The 19,613-nt window shown below is 38.2% G+C and overlaps 1 protein-coding gene and 1 long non-coding RNA gene across 3 annotated transcripts in view; one reads left to right on the forward strand and one right to left on the reverse strand.

The window, feature by feature from the left end:
• The window catches only part of Cdh6 (cadherin 6), a 123,984-nt gene that overhangs the window by 49,939 nt on the left and 54,432 nt on the right, over positions 1-19,613 (forward strand). For both annotated transcript variants that reach the window (XM_005325664.4, XM_021726598.3), the window contains exon 2: positions 18,932-19,272. In XM_005325664.4, the coding sequence (XP_005325721.1) occupies positions 19,045-19,272 (228 nt within the window). In that variant the 5' untranslated portion in view covers positions 18,932-19,044. The remainder of the gene's footprint in view (positions 1-18,931; positions 19,273-19,613) is intronic.
• Positions 7,948-19,156, reverse strand: LOC120885249 (uncharacterized). Its single transcript, XR_005727731.2, has 3 exons — positions 19,057-19,156; positions 17,962-18,037; positions 7,948-14,118 (listed from the first exon to the last, which is right to left on the reverse strand). It is a non-coding gene; the product is annotated as an uncharacterized LOC120885249 (long non-coding RNA).

The following is a 19,613-nucleotide window of genomic DNA, read 5'->3' on the forward strand; positions in this document are numbered from 1 at the left end:
CCTGGCACAGAACTCAGAGCTAATGGATGGGGGCTAGGAGCTGGGAGAGAGGGATGAACCGCACTCCTTTCCCAGTGCGGACCCTAGCAGAAAGCAAGATGCAGCTGAGGAGGGAGCGTCACAACTGAATGTGAAGTTTTGATCACAGCAAGCACATGACTCAGTCTCATTACTGAAATGAGAGGTAGCCTGTGTCTAGGAACTGAAAAGGGCCCACTCAGGGGCCCCAGAATCATTGTTTCTACTGAATAAAAATTCAACAGACAATTGGGAGATGGTTTAGCATTTTGATTTCAATCTTTTTCTCTGTTAAAATTATAAATAGACCATCACAGTTTGTTCTTATTCTTCCCTTTTTCCCTCTCCCTGTTCGTCTCCCTCTCCCTCCCTCCCAACCACTGGGCTTAGTCCAAGTTACCAAGCACCATCCTACCTCTGCAAGTTTCTCAGCTTGTGTGTTTTAGCTTACGGGGCCAGAAGGACTGGGGCTAGCAGGGGAAGCAGTGGAAGTTTTACTTTTAAGTCAAATAGTTGTTTAACCTATCAGGATGGCAGAAAGTTGAGAGCCAATACAAACCATAGCTGTTCTTTATTGTGAACTTTTATTTATGAGAAATGTCCCATAACCTGATCAAATGACCCAATTGTCTATATAGCCAGCCTCCCAAAGGATTTTTCTAGCTTCCATCTTTCTTACTCTGCAAAGCTGTCCACAAATTTCCTGAAATTCCTAGGATGACATGCAACCTCTGTTGAGCATACACCATAATCTCCAGAGCAATTCTCCTGACCTATCTCAATGTTTCCATGATGAACTCCCAAATAAGGATGTGCAGAGAGCCACATAGAGGAGCACAGGCCTTACCAGTGAATATTTAGTAAAGAATAGAAATTCGTTCTCCCCATTCTCTATTCCCATCTAATTGTTCTCCATTCCTCAGCCAAATGAATTAATAATGTAAATTTAAATGGTGAGAATAATCTAGAAATAGAAAACCTACCTTGACTGTATTTCAATTTGGGATGAAGCAGATCATCGGAGGGAAAGAGCTCCCCTACCATTTGCACATGGCACTAAAAAGCACTCTATGGACTTACAAGTGTTTTATCCCACATGTCCCAAAAGGGTCATTCTTAGGCCCAACATTGAGCCAGAGACACCAGAATATCAGATTACAAGAAAATCTGAGACGCAAAAATGATTTTGTTAATAAAATAATTTAATTCTCTCATTGAGGAGAATGCAAAATATGCATAAGTGTTTAAGACAAACTTAAAGACTTTAAATTTCCCATTTGGGATTCTGCCCTCCACCCTCCCTGGTATCTTTACTCAGGACATCTTTGCTGAAAAGTTTGAAAGTAAATCAGCTGCCATAAAGTCAAAAGTTATCAATGATCAAAAATTATAAATTCACCCAAACTTTGCTTTAAAAAAAAAGTGATAATAGCTATAATGTCTCTACTCCTTTTGTACACTTGGTCTTTGTGTCTCCACATTAATATCATAGGACCCAAATATGGTCATCCTTAGTTTACAGGTGAAAAAGGAAGAACTTCAAAAAGTTAAATAACATGGTCAAAGTTACACAAGTAAAATTTTCAACCCATTTCTCGTTGACACAAAGTCCATTGTCTTGACAAGAATATTCCACCTACTTCTATCAGGTGGCTTTTTGGTTTGCTCCCTTCACACTGACTGAGAAAGATGCCTTGTCCAGGCAGACAGCCAAGGATGCTATGTGGCAGGTGTCTTGGTGTCTCATAGGACAATTTCAACTACAATCCCTCATCAAACAGATAAAGTGCCAAATTCATTTCTTTTTAGTTATAAGCAGTAGGAAATGCTGTGCCTGCAGACAGCAATCTGTTGAGCTATAAAAAGTGGCAATTCACGCTCTTTTTTAAAAAACTTTTCATTTCACTTTAAATTAAAACAAATATTTTCCAGTTGGTGGAAGCATTTGAATGTAAAAAATTTTCAAAGCACTTGTATTATCAAATTTATTACCAAAGCTTTAGGATGACCCCTATCTTAGTTCTTCTTAGTGGTTTTTCAGGTTTATATGGAGTGTGGCTAACTCTAATTGCATTAGCAAAATAAAAGATCCTTGAAAATTACTCCACAGCCCAAACACATACAACCACAAAAAGCTCAACAACAAAGAGCTTTGAGAGGTTATTTATTTGCTAAAATCTTATTCTAGAGATTTGTTCCATATGGTTCAATGTAATTTGGTTTTAAAAACTAAAAGCCTATCATATAAACTCAGGTGCCTAGCCAACATAAGGAAATAGTTTTAAAGGCTTTTATTAAATATGTGTGTTATATATTTCTTCTTTTAAGCAATTACACTGTTCACTGTGGCCAAGAAAGCTTTCTTCTTAATGATATTAAAACAAGAAAAAAGATTCATTGGCATGAATACGATATTTAACTGTTCAAATTAAAAGCAGACCTCAAAGCAGTAATTCAAAGCAAGTATTTGAAATAACTTTTCTGTGAACTAAAGCTGGTAATGACTTAGCAGGGGGAGAAAAAAAAACACCTCTCTTTCCTTTTTCCACTCATTTCCAACTATTCTGGGCCAAGGTATTTCCTGCTAATCATACATATTTTATTTTCAACCAACTTACTAGGCCCCTTAATTTTAAAAAGAATCCCATAGTAAAATACTTATTCAACATGATGAAAGTTCTCGTGCTTGTGCAATTGCTATTTCATGACAGCCTTCCCTTTATATAGCTCTTTTCATCTCTTTGCTTTAAGGACTTGTTTTTAGACTATAATTATTCTTGAGAGTACAGGTTAATACTACCATTAAATCTTGTATAGGTGGATGATAAATTGGAGGCTAACAAGTTGTACTGATCTCTTCTTCAGAATTCTCCTTGTTTGAACTCAACCACCATAAAGCAACATGAAGAAATGTCTACATTCCAGAAATCTCCCACAATCAAAACATCACACACACACACACACACACACACACACACACACACACACACCTTAAAATATACTGCTAACGTGTCTAGATATTATGAAGGATTGTGGGTTGTCCCTTGTAAATATCTTCCACTGGTCCCATGGCAGGCATTCTGGGGGAGATTTCTAAGTAATATATGTCACACTTTACAAATTTTGTTTGGTGGCTTTAACTACTTCTAAAACATCTTAATCTCTTTCTCATCCCCTCAATGGCAATTAACGTTTTCTTAAAAACTGGAAAGTGTTTCTTTTCTAAAAATCTTCTTCAACACAAAAATGATAACTAAATGAGTTTATGCATGTGCAACTTACATTTAACCATCCCACAACCTACATATTTATCATATGCTTCAGAAAATTGTGCTGGGTATAATAAATGCATACAATTTTGTCTGTCAGTTTAAATAAATACATTTGAGGGAAGGGAAGTCCAGCTGAGCTTTACTACTTAGAATCCATTTTTCTTCTCTTCAAACTGAAAGGAGGATGTTCCATTTTCTACCTTTTGATTTTTGTTAGCTGATACAGCTATGCGATCCTCTGTAGCTGTGTGCAATTCGTTGTCCTCTACCCAGGTGGCAACACCATTTGGTATTATCCATGGCTTGACTCTGAGAGCAATCCAACATAATTTTCCTCTCATGTTACTCCACTGACATCACCCAATGGACTTGATGGTGAAATGAGGACTTCAAGAATTTGGAGGGAGTGTGAAAAGTAGACTTGTAAGGAGGGGCTCCCTGGATTTTCAGAAATGTGGCCATCCGTGATAATGAAGAAACAAGAGTACATGAACATAACAGAGACCAAAAGGTTTCCACATATCAAAACTCAGGGTCTCAGAATCAAACATATTTGGAAAAATGATTATGAGAAAGGCCAGACTCCTGGTAGCATCTGTACTTCTACTTAAAGTTCTACTTTCTCTGACTTCCTCTGAATCCCTCAAGGTCTTAAATAATTGATATAGGGCTAAACTGGAAGGATACCTAAGAGATGGGTGGGCCAAGTTCCTCTGAACCAACAGAATTCCAACAAAGGAGAACAGTTTTCAAACGTGAGTCAAAACCTTGCATTGTTGGAACAGAACCCATACCCGGGTATAACTAATGGAGAATGACTGGCCAAAGAAATAGACATACTAGAACACAGATTTGGTTTCAAAACCAGAGGTCGCAACGCCTCAGGCAGAGTCATTGGGGATCTGGATGCTCCTCAGGAGAACACCAACATCTCAGCCTGGGACTCAAGAATGTTTACTGAAAACGACAGGTGAAAATGGATGCCTTTCACTAGATTACAAACCAGTATGCTCGTTCAAGCCTTTGAGAAGAATCAGTTATCTGGAATTGCTACCAGGGAAGAACTGTCTAAACAGATCTTCTATTTTTTTTTTTTAAGAGAGAATTTTTAACGTTTATTTTTTAGTTCTCGGAGGACACAACATCTTTGTTGGTATGTGGTGCTGAGGATCGAACCCGGGCCGCATGCATGCCAGGCGAGCGCGCTACCGCTTGAGCTACATCCCCAGCCCCAACAGATCTTCTAGAATCCAGAATTCAGCTATGGTTTCAGAAAAGAAGGGCCTGGCACTCAGGCTGGAGTGGAGGTGAACCTGTGAATTGCTTGGCAGGAAGCCCAAACCAGAGAACTCACATGACTTTTTTGGCCAAAGCAAAGTAACCAACTTTGTGCATTGTCCCAAGCAGCTCCCTTAATGTCCCTCCAATTCTTTCTGCAACTACCAGTCATTTGTACCAGTTCTTCCTCCATACTACACATCCTCAGTTCTTGGTATCCCTCTAAGGGCTTTATCAGCCAAGCACCATGAACCAGGGTGCCCCAGCCATCCTAAGCTATGCCAGAGAGAACCCCCACCTTCCTCTTGGTTTTTCATGTGTCACATGTCAACAGTACCAGTGCTGAAAGTGGGGCTTTCATGTACTCAGGCTCCTTCCGGCCCCCGCACTGAGAAAGAAGCTAGGAGATAAGACACCAAGCACACTCACCTGGCAGTTTTGCCTTTAAAGGACTCTACTCAACCTCAAGGTCGTCATCCCAAGCAATGGTTGCAGGGGCTGGGTCAGTAAAATGCTTATGGGATGGTGGGCAGAGGAGCAGCACGGTGGGCAGGTCTAATAGGCAGCTGAAGAGGGGCACTTTTTTCAGCAGCCTGCACACACTCAGACATGACTGTGGCAGCAGCAGGCACTATCAATGGAGGAGCCACCTCAGCCACTTGAGCAAGGGCATCAGCCCCCTGCAGAAACCTCAAGCCATTTAGGTCAACTCCTACGAACCTCAGATTCAAAAGAGGGCACAAGGAAGAAGACCACAGGATCCACAGGCAGGGACCCTCACCACTCAAACCAGCAGAGTTTCAAGCTCTGTTGGTCATGCCCTCCAGAGCACCAGCTATGAGAGGTGCAACCCCATCCAGGCTTCCCTTCCTTGGATACAGGATCAGTGTGAGACACAGGAGGATGAGTAGAAAACACATTGCATTCAGGAGCCAGACTAAGGGAAGAAGCAGCAGCAACTACTCGAAAACCCAAGATGAGTATTTTGACTCAGTCCTGTGACAGCACAGGGCCCAAGTGATTTCCACACTCCATCCTGCCCCTGGAGACACCATAGACATGAGGCCATGGACACCTTCCCTGAATTCTGAAGAAACAAAGCATTTTCAGAGTAAATATCACCTCCTCTTTGCAGTCATCTCTTCCTGGCCATTCTGAACCACGCACGAACTGGAATCAAACCAAGGCGAGAACAGGTTTCAGGGGGACTTATCTGCCATTTTGCTCTTCTGTGAAGTTCGGAGGTCAAACATGAAGGCAGATGGATGGGTAAAAAATAGGGAAGTGCCAGATTTCCTTGTCCTGTGAGTCCATGACAAGGAATTTTTATCCTGGCCCTGAGAATTGGAGAACTGAAGTTTCCTTCGCCCTCCATCTCTCAGGGATGGGTTCCACATGCTTATTCATAACACTGAGTGGTCTTCTTGTGTGGTTTGCCCTTCAGACATTGAGACAGAGAGAAAATGACAGAGAAACTTAGAATAGCAACTGCACAAAGTCACCGAACAAAGTGTGCGACCGTTAATCTTCCCACATTCTTAGCATTTTTGTGTATTGACAAGCCCATCTACCCGTGAAGTGACCCTCTTTATTATAAATAAATTATATGCCAAGTTTAGAAAAATACAAATGAGATTCCTAAAGAAAGCAAGCTTTTTATTTTCACTTTCAAAATGACACTTCAGAACTTTTATCAAAAACTCCAGGTCAAGCAAAATAAAGATTGTACCTAATCTCCTCATTTCCAAAGAGCTGGAACTGCATTTTCTAGATACTTTAGTCCATATCCATCAAAAAAAAATTCTGGGACAAAAACCCTGTATTGGAGGCCTGTACTGCTGATCCCTTGCATCTTAATTAATGGTTGCCTATGACCTGGAGCTCCAAGTATTGCACTTCTTGCTTTATTTGTAGTTGGCTGTGATTCAATTAACTAAAAATTTTTGCTGTGGCTAAAGAAAATGTGAAATGGGGTATTTATAACCATGGATATCTAATTTTTATTTACAGTTATGTGAAAGAAATTCTACATTAGTGGCAGAACTATCACGTCTTCTAAACTCAGAAGGTCAGAAACACCTAACTTTCGAAGATGCTTTTAATGTGTGTCATGTGGTGTGTGTGTGTGTGTGTGTGTGTGTTTAATTAGAAAAAAAAAAACAACACTTTTTTACAAAAAAAAATTTTAATGTGTTATGGAAAAATAGCAACTTTCAAGTCCATTAAGCAATTGCTAATCAAATAATAATCCTGGATGCTGCAAGAGAAACTATAGCTGGGTTTGACAGTAGCTTATAGGACTAAATTATGTTTTGGCTTCGTTTTCATATTCAGGGAAACTCATTTCATAATTGGTAGGTGTGCAAATATGCTGGCACTTCAAGTTCTTATTTTATAAGGAAAAAAATACATTAGGAAATTCTATTTCCCCTGCCAGCTAAAATTAATAAGAGCAAATCAACGGCATGCTTAAGTATCAAATTGTGCTTTTTTTTTACCCTAGGTATAAAGTTTTCCCTTTTTTAAAAAAAGAAAAGTAATGCATACATATTTGTTTTGGTTTTTAAGAAGGTTGCCTTTTATGGTACTTTGACTTACATTCTTCACTGATATGGACTGATTGCTCTATCTGCTCTTTCCACACAACTTTTTATAGACAATAATATTGAAAACAGTCCTGGCTAAGATTTATTCATTGCTTATGGAGCATGATAAGAACACTAACTCTGTACTTCAGTGCCCTCATGCCCTAGTCACCTCCCAAAGGCCTCACTTCCAAATACCATCACATTGTGATGAGGTCTTAGGAATTTTGTGGGGACACAGACACTTAGTCTATACCACTGTGTCATACTTAATTTTTATAACAAACTTGTGACATGTAAGACTCACAACTCTTTTAGCTGGAGTGCAATTTCAAGCCAACATCATTTAGCAGACCTTCACAGGCTCCTACCAGACGTCTGGGCTTGAGAAATTTGGTGAATTTCAGCAGTGTGGGAACAAGTGACATCAGGGCTACATCAGGACTGATGTAGGTTGTCTGTTTTTCAGAAGCATTTCTGAATGAAATTGTTAATACTGGAATAGTTTATGCGAGATCTATCTTAGCAAATAAATCTTGAAAAAAATCTTTGGGGCTGAGGATGTGGCCAAAGCGGTAGCGCGCTCGCCTAGAATGCGTGCGGCCCGGGTTTGATCCTCAGCACCACATACAAACAAAGATGTTGTGTCCACCGAATACTAAAAAGTAAATATTAAAAAATTCTCTCTCTCTCTCTCTCTCTCTCTCTCTAAAAAAAAAAAACACTTCTTCTTTTTAAAGAAAGAAAAGGTAAATACCCATGATGCTGTTTAAGAGAATAATGTTCTTAGTGATGATAGTGATAAGTAATGAAATATTTGTATTTTTCTCTCTCTAAAAGATTTCAACATTACTTTGGATACTTTTTCTTCTGACTTTTCACAAAGTTACTGAGATAACAGGTCACATCTCAAAGAGATTGGTTTCATTTTGGTTTGGGCAGATCATCAATTGATTTCCAATATCAATCTTTACTAGCACAAGCAATCAATCATAGCTTACATTAATAGATGGGGAAAGAGGGGAATCTAAAACGATAAAGTTGAAAAGTGAGTGACGTATTAAAATTAGAACTAAAATCTCAATATCCATCAAAATTTTCTACATATATGCTCTTTCTATTTAAAAAACTATTTTTCCTGTGCTTTTAAATAATTAAAAAGCCCATGCTGACCTGTTAAAACAGCAATGTCTGAACATTCTGATGTTGTACCAGGAAATAAACGAATAGATGAAAGAAATTGAAAGCACTTGAGTGGTGACTGCAGAACAGCAAACAATGTGCAATTATTTGGAGCAACAGCTCATTTGGAAGAGCTTTCCTCTGGCCTCCGTTGTGTTTTGGCGCTCATTGTTGGGAATCTCGCACGTGCACTCTGACAGCGCAGTGGTTGAATCCGAAATTGAACTTCTTTGACGACGGTAGCAAAACTTGACAAAAGATGAATGTGATTTCTTTGTTGTTTTTCTTCTTCTTCTTTCACTTATTTAAACACGTATTAATTAACTTGTTCTGGCAAGTGTTTAGTAAACATTGAACAAGGGCATTTCTTTAGTGGTATAATTAAAATTCTCTTTTAAAATGTTGTGAGTGATATTTTATGCACAATTTGACTCAAGTAAACAGAGATTCTAATTAAAGTTTTTAAATGAAGGCAATCAAAATTGATACAACACCAAGCATCCCATTCAAGCACATTGTCTTCCTGTCTGGTGCAAGTTTCATTTGATGGTCAGTTAACATTAGCCCGAATTAGTTACGATGTCCCCACCATCACAAGCCCCCTCCACTTTGGTTAGTCTCAAGAAAGAAACCTTTCAGTGTTGCAGTGTGCACCTTTAATGGGTTATACATTATTTATTAAATTGCATTTCTTCTAAGTTATTACACCAAGACATTCTGAGAAGCATCTAATTTAGGTTATGAATCCTCTGCAAATAAAGTGTTACATAAAACACACTGAGTGAACAAAGCTATCCAAACAGCAAGTGAAGCTTTGCTTATTTCCTTCCTGCACCTCCATAAATACTGCCATCCTTTGAGTAAGAATAGCCATGGTAGCTTTTCATTGCTTACAGGCAAAGGTCTGAAGCACAATAAAAATATCTAGATCATTATCCCTCTTTGCACGCGTGCGGGTGTGTAGGTGGGAAAGTGAGGCGAAATGGAAAAGAGTTTCATTTTGCTTGTAATACATTGATTGGCCTGAAGTGAAAGATATTTTTAGGGAACCTTTAAACTCCCCATCTTTAAATTATTCATATTTTTCCTCTTAGTGATGTTGTAAACAACTCCAAAAAGCAAAGCTTTAAATACAAGAATTGTTGGCAAATAATAAATGTTTTACTGGCTCTCAGCATTGCTGATGTCTCTAATATCTCATTTTAATTAGTGGGGATTAAAAGAGATTCATTCTGATCACTTTCTTCAGACCTCGGGTTGTATATGTGAGCTGGCTGGAGGTAGGAGCAGGAAGTCCCACTCTGAAAAGTAGAACTAGAGTCTGCACTTGGGAACTTTTCTGCTTTTAGAGTTTGGAAGAGAAAAGGGGGTGTTATTTATCAGGCACAGCTACTAAAACCCCAAGACTTTACTACTCTTGGCTTAAAGATACAGAAGTGGAAGCATGTTTTATCAAGACACTTACCCGTATCTTATACCTAGTAGTGGCTGATGCTGGGATACAGATGGGTACACTGGCTCCAGGGTACGTCTATCCATGATACTATTTTGTCCCTAGGTATTAGCATCTCAGCACTGATTTCATACCTGAAAAATGCTCAAAAAAGTAGAAGAGTTTGCTTCTCTCATGGAAAGAAGAGAGACAGAGACATAGGCACAGAAAGTCCATCTCTTCTAAACAACACTATAGCGACTTTTTTTTATTTTTAAAGAGAGAGAGAGAATTTTTTAATATTTATTTTTTAGTTTTTCGGTGGACACAGCATCTTTATTTGTATGTGGTGCTGAGGATGGAACCCAGCGCTGCAGGCATGCCAGGCGAGGGCACTACCGCTTGAGCCACATCCTCAGCCCACTATAGTGACTTTTGACAATAATTTTCTTTCTATTTATTCTACCCACCCAAGCTTCCTCAAGCTAAATATTTAGGAGAACTGGTTTTTTTCCTTAAAAATTTAAGACCTTCAGTGATACACAAAATAATAAGAGGTTATGAGGGGCAAGGGGGTGGGGGGAAAAAAGGGGAGAGAATTGAACCACAGCAGAGGAGGTAGAGAGGGATGTTGGGAGGGGAGGGGAGGGGGGATAGTAGGGGATAGGAAAGGTAGCAGAATACAACAGTCACTAATATGCCATTATGTAAAAATGTGAGTATGTAACAGAAGTGAGTCTGTATTATGTATTTGGGGAGTTCAAAACCCAATTGAGTCGAATGTATGAAAGATGATATGTCTTGAGCTCTGTAATGTTTTGAACAACCAATAAAAAAAAAAAAAAAAAAATTTAAGACCAAGACCATGTGTTTTCTGGAGCTGTATTTACAAACAGTGGTACCCTCCAGTGCTGTGAAATACTCATGTCCATTCTTGCAGTCTTCAGTCATATTATCAAAGCACACATTCAGTCATTCTTACATGAAGCCAAGCATGTGTTCATCCATAAGGTCACCTATTTGACAAATATTTATCTGGTGTTACTGTATGCCACGCCCTGTTCTTGGCGTGGAGCGCAGGACTTCTCGGCTCTCCCAAGGCCAGCCCCTGACTCTGTTCTACCTCCAGTTCTTCTGCCTGCCTTATGTGACCACTCCCCCTGAGCCTTTTAGCTATTCCTTCCCACTAATGTGGATGCTCCAGCTTCTAGCACTCCTTGCCTTTTTGTTCAATTTGTTGGGGATTTAGAAATCTGACGATAAATTTGTTCAAGTTTTGTCTGAAATGAGAGTAAATAAAACCTAGATGCTGTTTCCAAGAGCAAAATACAAATGAAATAGTGGGTGTTAGGATTAAGAAGGAACGTCTAGGTTAGTTGGGTTTTATCCAATTTCTGCGCTTCACTTACTGTGTACCCTTGGGCAAAGTCTCCAGTCCCTCTAAGACTGTGCTTCTCATCTCTAAAACAGAATAAGAATATGGTTCTCATCTCAAAGGACCACTGTAAGACATATATATTTGTAGAGCATTTATCCTATTACCTGGCACAGTGCAAATATTTGTTTGCTGTTCTTATTTAGCTTATAAACTTTGTGACAATTATTTTACTTCTTGGAGACCTGTATTGGTGCTCTTTTTTAGGAGAATCATGAAGACTCAATTATAAGGTCACAGCTGTATTGCTCACTTATCATGTGGGCAACAGCCTGGCCTGTGACTCCTTCATGTGGGTTTGGAGTGAGGATACCCTAATCTGATTGCTTCAGTTAGCTTAGGTTCATTACATACATATTGCATGACCTTGAACCATTTCTTCATCCTCTCTAAGCTTCAGTTTATCTGCAGAAATTGGAAGAATATTACTTCCCCTCATAGAATTGTTGTGAGAATTAGATCAAAACAACTTTATGATGTGCTTAGGATGGTACCTAACACATAGTAAGTTATGGAATAGAAAACACCAAGTGTCAACAAGTATTCTTATCTAGGAGTTAAACATCATTGATAAAAGTTTGAAAGACAGTGATAAAAAAAATTTAGACATATGTCAGCAAAAACAAAACATTTATGCTATTCTTGTATATTATATATACAAGATCAAGTCTTTAAAACCATGTATAGTGTGCCAAATTTATAAATACTTAATGGTAAACTTAGATATGTGATGCCTTTTGTAATTTAATAAGGTTAAGTCTGTTTTGAACTCCCCATACCCACGAAGATACCCTCTTTACTGCTAGCCCATAGCTCCCAGTCAATATTCTCAGGCTGCCTTTTCATTGAGCATTAAAAGATGAGCAAACTCATTGAAATTTTGAAAACATTCATGCTAATTAGTTAGTGGGTTTAGACATCTCCCAGTCTTGTTTAAACTTCATTGTTTTAAGTGGCTATGTGTCCAAAGGAATTAATGTAGCTGCCAGACAACCTAACATAGAAACAGAGGGTAATGCGAAATCAAGTTTTTCATACATTTCTGCAAACATACACTCTGCTACAGGAATGTTTAAAATTCCTATCATGAATAGTTAAATGAAAGTATGAAACACATTCTCTTCTCCTTTGTTCACATGACTAAATCTTTGGGGGAAAACAGGGTTTACAAGTCCAGAGGCCCTCAGGAGCCAGGCAGGATGCAGAGAAGGACCTAAAAAAACTAAGTAGCTCTAAGAAAACTGAAGTGAAAGTGAGATGGTAAATGGCAGTTGAACCTAAGGCCCCAGAAGGGGACACAATAAGGAACAGTAAGGGCTGTAGCCACCGGGAAGCATCTGCACTGCTTCAAGAGGCTGCACCACCAACTCTGGAACCAGACTTCTGAGGTTTCAAGTTAACCCAGAGACGGAGATCTGCTGGTTTCTGAAGACTAGGAACTGGCTTAAGTTTCATCACTGCCAAAGACAAAACCAAAACTGCTCAAAAGGCAAAATCTGGTCCTAAGCCTATGTCCTGCCTGTGTCCTCTGCTAAGACATTCTTTGCTGGGTGACATGGTTTTGACCATTGTAATGCAATAGTTGAACTTGTTAATTTCATCTGCACTGCCATTCCATGAGGGTAAGTACTATTAATACCCTCCCATTTTTAGTTGAGGAAATTGGGGCACAAATTGGTCTCTTCTTGTCCCACTACTCTTGGGCAGGCCTGAGATTCTAACCCTGATTGTGTGGCATGCTAGAGTCTGATTTTAACCATATTCTGACACTTCTCACAACAAAATAGTTTAGGCTCCTCCCTCCATGTGAAACAAGAACTTTGTCTATGTCCTCTGATTCCAATGTGTTTGTTTTGTCCTATGTGAGTATCAACCCAAATATTCCTTGAGCCTCAACTACATATAAAACCGGGTTTTATGTGCTGTAACACATTTGATTTTTATCTTCATTAATCTAATGTGCGGAATATGATTTTAGAACGAGGGTAATACTGTTGAAATGGCTTCATCTGGAAATGCATCAGTTTGCAAACAGATTGGCATATTATCCACAAATATAAACATTTACAAAAAAATCAAGCATCATTTGATGGCTGTTGCCATAATGATTCATTGGCACAGAAGAAACGCTACGTGGTGAGAGGTGCCAAAGCTGTTTGACACATTTCAGTGGAGTTCATTACACACACGAAACGGAACCAATTTTACTCAACAGTGACTTTGACATTTACAGAAAAAATGAAATGGAGGTTTAGAAATGAAGACTTCATGTGAAATCCCTACCAAAAATGTTAAATTGGTTCTATCCTTATGTCATCACTTCTAGAAGATCTACCATGTCCTACAGGCACACTCTTTTATTCATACCAGCAAGCCACCTATTCAAAACAAAGGTTCTTGGGTGATCAAAAAATTGATCTTCAGCAAACTTAATTGGCTATAAAACTCTTCTCTCTGAACAAATAACATGTATTTTTAAAGATTTATTTGTGCAAAGGCAAGTTTACCTTTGGCTTCATTTGGTATAATTCATCCCCACATGCTGTTCTGTTTGTTTAATTCACTATATTTGAATGTCGTCAACATCATGCTTGTTCCCATTGCACCCAGAGCAGGAATGGAGAACTTCAGGCTCAGCATTGAGTGCAATGGGGTCAAGAGACGTGTTAAGTAACTGTAAACAACCAGCTGCTTCCTCCTTCATTAATTATATAACATGAGAAAACGTACCAAAAAATAATAAGTGGTTTGTGACACATATGCTGAAAAGAGTTCTATGCTTATTCGTTAGGATGACTTAAGTGTAAGTTCTTCAGTGGGTTGGGATGACTTCAGTCAAACAATACTTCAGAAACATCTTCTGTGGGTAGCATCATGCAGTGTTATGCCACAGTCTCCTCATGCAACACCCTTTATCTGAAAAAAAAAAACAATTTCATAATAGATTTTGGAGCCTTCTTTTATTAGTTCAGTAGAAAAAGTATATCTGTAGCACTGCTTTACCAAATGTGTACTGTGCTTTCAAGACCCAAGTTAAGGCAACCACAAACCAAAAGAAAATGAATATGTTTGGTTTAATTTGTAAGTCTAGTAGCATTATAGTAATATTGTCCTGATTAGAATTAATCAAGAACACTAGAACAACCATATGCCAGGTCTGAATTTTAAAACTCTCACATAATTATCTTGCTTTCAAATATTTACCTGTTTGTCTGTAAACAGTGTTAATAGAATCAGTATCTGAAAACCAGATAATACAGTTGAGTCATTCAAACTGTTATCAAACATAAGTCACTGGAGAAGCAATTCAATCAATGGAGAAATTTTCTAATTACCATATTAATTATTGGTGAATGAAAAGTGATTTCAAAGTACTCTAGGGAACCAGTAGACATTGTAGTCTGTCTTTTCATTCTAATATCCTATGGAACATATTTATACTATTAATTTCCAATAATCTAGGACAAAGTTTGTATTAATCAAAGGAAAACTTTGCATTAATTATCACATATTCCAAATTAATAGAACCTGAATTAATGAGGCCCAGACTCCTCCTGAATGCCATGCTTTGACTAAAACCTGGACTTGACTAAGTACTTCCATAAAGATTAAAGCATATATGCATGTTTGCTGCCAGGCAAATACATTTTCAAAGTATGCAATTATTAGTGTTGTGTGAGTCTTGCCCAGTTATCCATAAACATCTTAATTACCTTCTATATGTCACTAAAATCAGGCTTCTGCAAAGATTTTTTTGGATCAACAACTTTTTCCCATCAGATTTCAGAGCATATCTATGATTGCTTATAAGAAGTAGAAAGTTCTCCCCGCAAAAGCCTAGACCCCAACAAATAGAAAATCCAAAGTTGAGACAGAGTCTTGCTAAACTATCATTAGACTGTAATTAGGCAGTTGAATTTGAATTTTTATAGAGTTGTTTATTTTCCTGAGTTTCTCTTAATGCCAAGAGGAGATGAAAGGGAGGGGTTGGGGGGACACAAAATGGTACAATATTTGCCTTCTCTCCCACTGTCAAAACTTCTGGTTCCTTCTGTGTATATTCTTACTTCCTTGTCCTTCCAGTCAACCTCCTGGCATCTATGAATGAGTCACCACCTCTAATACCGCTGGCCCTGCACTCCTCCTGTGTTTTGACTATTCAAAAGTCAACAGCTGCCCGCGTTACTTATGAGCACTTTTCTTTGCTTGAACTCATGACTATTCCTCACCTTAAATCCTGGTTTTTCTGATTTTTTTTCATTAAAAACCCTGCTAGGAGAATATTCACTTTCTTTGCACTTCATATTTTCAGATTAAGTAAAAACCTAAAAAATGTGTTTCATTTTAATTATATCTGATTCTTATCTGATATAACACACAAATCATGTCAGTATGTTAATTGTCAATACCATTTGTACAAAGGCAAAATTACTAAATGGAAGCTAGTTCTGGTTTTTCCCCTACCTTAATAAAGTAAAGATGTTTTTTTTTTTTTAGATCTTAGCATAATAAAATGGAAAGGATAAAAGAAATGAACAGATTCTATAAGTGGATTGGTTCTCTAGCAAACTCTCCTTTATCCATGCTCTTCTCTGTTGTGCAATCAGTGGTTACAGAAATAGCGTGTTGCTGCCTTCCCTGTGTCTATTACTACTAAGTGCTGAATCCAAGTCCACACAAAAGAAAACAATTAGCCAGAGAATTCATTCTGATTTTCAAGTGCTTCTTTGCTTCAAATTTTAAATGAATTTTGACTTGCTTGAAGATGCTTTCTGAACAAGAAAGTATTTAGGCCTAAGAGAGAACTCAGCTTCTGCAGACTCATGAAATGTGTGATAGATGGAGTCTAGACCAGCAATACAAGTAGTAGTAACAATAATGAAAGTAATATAACAATAAATCACACTTACTAATATCTTTCTAAGGCCCTGGTACTGTTCTAAGTACTTTGCACATAAGGACTTGTTTAATCCTTACAAAACCCTATGAGGTACATACCATAAAATTATCCCCACTTACAGAAGAAGAAACTGAGGTAGGGTGAGATTATTTTCCCAAATTCATAGAGACTAAATTTCAGAGCCTAGATCGAAACACAGGCAATCTGACTTCAGCATTGATAATCTTAACCACCATGCAATCCTGCCTATTAAGAAACATTAAATGGGGATTGTGAAGCTAAAGGGATAGAATGTTATAAAGATGTGTATATTGAAAGTTTAGAGAGGTTTTTTTAATCATAGAATTTCAAGATGAATCTGCCCTTCTAAAAAAGCTAACATCAAATGTGAATGGCTCGTGGTATTCAGTTTTGCATATTGAGTTTTTAACAAAGCCTCACCCTGTCAAGTTAATACAAGAAGAACTGGATTATAGCAAACTAGACGTTATAGAATACTTGGAAACACTGCTTAAATTTGCATCACTTTAAAAGCTCATTACCAACAAAGAAAAAAATGAAATACTTGACATTTTGGTATCTGTGATATTAAAAAGAACTAATATTTAATATTCAAGTGGCAACAGCTTGTAGAGTTTGCATACAACACCCACAGGGATCGATTTTTCTTTAAAATGGCCTTTAGGAGCCAGCCTTTTAAGCAGCTGACGCCTCCATTCTCTGCATCCCTCTTTCCTGCCAGCACCATGGGGCTCACACAGAGTGCAGCAGCAGACGTGTAATTCTTCACTGCAGGATTTGTCTTTGCAAATAATAGAGAATGTAGGAAATTAAGAAAAAATGTAATTGTGCTGAATCAACCTCAGTGTAATCTCTACTTCTAAAAATGAATAAATGTCTTTTGAGGGCTCTTCTCCATATGCCCTCTTGTCCCCTCTATGCCCCATCCATAGTAGAGAGAAGAATCATCGTTACCTAATTGATCGTCAGTCATTCCACCCCTGTACCAAGGCTGCAAAATGACAAGGATACTGTTGCCTGGCATTTCTCCAGAGTGACTAATTGACACAGTACTAATTTACTCACCTGTAGAATTTTCAACTTCCCCAGCCTACTGTCAAGAAGATGCATAATAATGGGAAAAAAAGGTTTTAAAATGCTGAACATCATGAAATATTTCACTTATCTTCCAACAGAAAACTTCCACTAAGCTACTTGTTAGGTGGTTATAATTACTCACTGCTGGAGGGAAAAATGGTCATGTATACATTTATGTGATAGAATAATAGGAATAAAATGAACCACTCTCTTCTGACATTAAAATTTTAAAAAAGCGGATCAAATTCCCTAAAATATGTTTCTTTATCATGGCTTAGAGTGAGTATAGCAGTTCAATTACTATTATATCCTACCCTAGAAAGTACTTCCTTGTTGTTGTTAATATTTTTTTAATAAAATGCTTTTCCTCCATCAAATAGTAAGATATCAGGAGGCTGAGACAGGAGGATTTCTGGTTCAAAGCCAGCCTCAGGAATGGGGAGGCACTAAGCAACTCAGTGAGACACTGTCTCTAAATAAAATGAAAAAAAAAATTAGGGCTGGGGATGTGGCTCAGTGGTTGAATGCCCCTGATTTCAAACCAATAAAATAAAATAGTAAGATAAAGGAGTATTTTGTTAGATTGTCCCCCCACCCCAGATACGTAGAAAAGTTCAGAAAGAAAGCAGGCATAATCAACTTTAAGCATAAGCTAGTAACTCAAGTTGGGAGATCTTTGCCAAGCAGTCTGGCTCCAGGATCTTTTAATGGTACGTTGTATTCTTGAAAATTAATATTTGCCATGGAAAATTATTACCCACATGTATAATAGCTGACTTTTCTGAAGATCTTGCCGTTGGTGGTCCTCACTGTGATTCTTAGATATGTTTGATGCATCTGTGAAAATTACATAGAAACTGTTTGACCAATTTTAATATACATATGTGATTGCTTAAGATACAAGTGAAATTTGGGGATAAAAAAACCTCAGGATCTCCTAAATGATTTTGAATAGAATTGATCATTTAATTCTTATTAGCGCTTAAATACAATTTCTATCTGTTGTTCATTGACCCATCCTCTAATGTAAGTAAATCTCAAGAGCAAAAATAGTTTTCTGGTCCAGTCTGGAGAATGTGAATTAAATAGGTTTATTGTCATTGGTGTAAAATATCACTTCAGAAACTTCAATATGCTAACCTGCACTGTGAAAAAAATGGAACTGTCTTTTCCAACCTTACTTGACCCAAACTGTTCCAACACAGCACATCTCTGCAGCCAAGAGTCTGCAGAATAGGTTCTGCCTTGCCTGGTGCCTGGCACAACACAGGTGCGCAACACATCCTCCCGAAATTTCAACATTATCCACTTTCAATTGAATTTAAATTGTCTGTGGGTATTCTTTGCCTTAGATTTCACGAGGATAAATATGCAAATAGAATCAGAAACACAAACTCGTTTCTTCTAACCAGATCTCGGCCCACATATTCCAAGGTAAAAGAGTAGTGAAATAATCCATTCTGGCATGTTGACCTATAGCAATGCTCTTACTTAAAATAGAATTTTTAAGTGATAGAAAAGAAGGAAAACAGCAGCTTCCTACCGGCACATGCCTTCCACTTAGCATATCTGAAAGACCGGTTTCCTCATTTCAAAATTGATAGCCAACTCTTTTTTGTTGTTGTTTTGCTATTCAAATTTCTGCCCCTCCCCTCCTTTTCCAGCCTATTTGCTCTAACACTGAATTTTAAGCATCTCTAAAAATGCTTGATATGTTATTATTCTTTCCAGATATCCTCTGAAAGCCAAGCAAAGAACATTAAGGAAGAAAGGAGGAATGAGGCTGGATACCGTGCAGTGAGAAGAGGCGCTTCAAGGAGAGGGGGACTCACGGTGCTATCAGCATGAGAACTTACCGGTACTTCTTGCTGCTCTTTTGGGTCGGTCAGCCCTACCCAACTTTCTCCACTCCGTTATCTAAGAGGACTAGTGGTTTCCCAGCAAAGAAAAGGGCCCTGGAGCTCTCTGGAAACAGCAAAAATGAGCTGAACCGTTCGAAAAGGAGCTGGATGTGGAATCAGTTCTTTCTCCTGGAGGAGTACACGGGATCGGATTATCAGTACGTGGGCAAGGTAGGATTCCTGTGCGCGCTTTCACATTCTGGGTTTCAAAGCCTGAAGAAGTTACTTCTCATAAATAGACGGGGAGGCTGTGAACTGTTCCCCAGTACAGTGAGAATTGTTGCTTATCTGGTAAGACTTTTTTTTTTTTTTTTCCTACTTGAGTAGTTTCGGGAAGAAGACTGTAGCAAGAAGCTGAGAAATGTTAGCTGTGCCACAAAGAAAAAGAAAATGCTTCAGTGAAAAATGAAACGCCCACAACCATCCGCATAGGATTAACATAAATCCTTTGATTTTTACTTTAGCTTGAAAAATGGGGTCCAGCTATTTTATAAAGTAGGGTGGATTAAAAA

The sequence above is a fragment of the Ictidomys tridecemlineatus genome, chromosome 1 (genome assembly GCF_052094955.1).
Source record: "Ictidomys tridecemlineatus isolate mIctTri1 chromosome 1, mIctTri1.hap1, whole genome shotgun sequence".
Classification (NCBI taxonomy): domain Eukaryota; kingdom Metazoa; phylum Chordata; class Mammalia; order Rodentia; family Sciuridae; genus Ictidomys; species Ictidomys tridecemlineatus.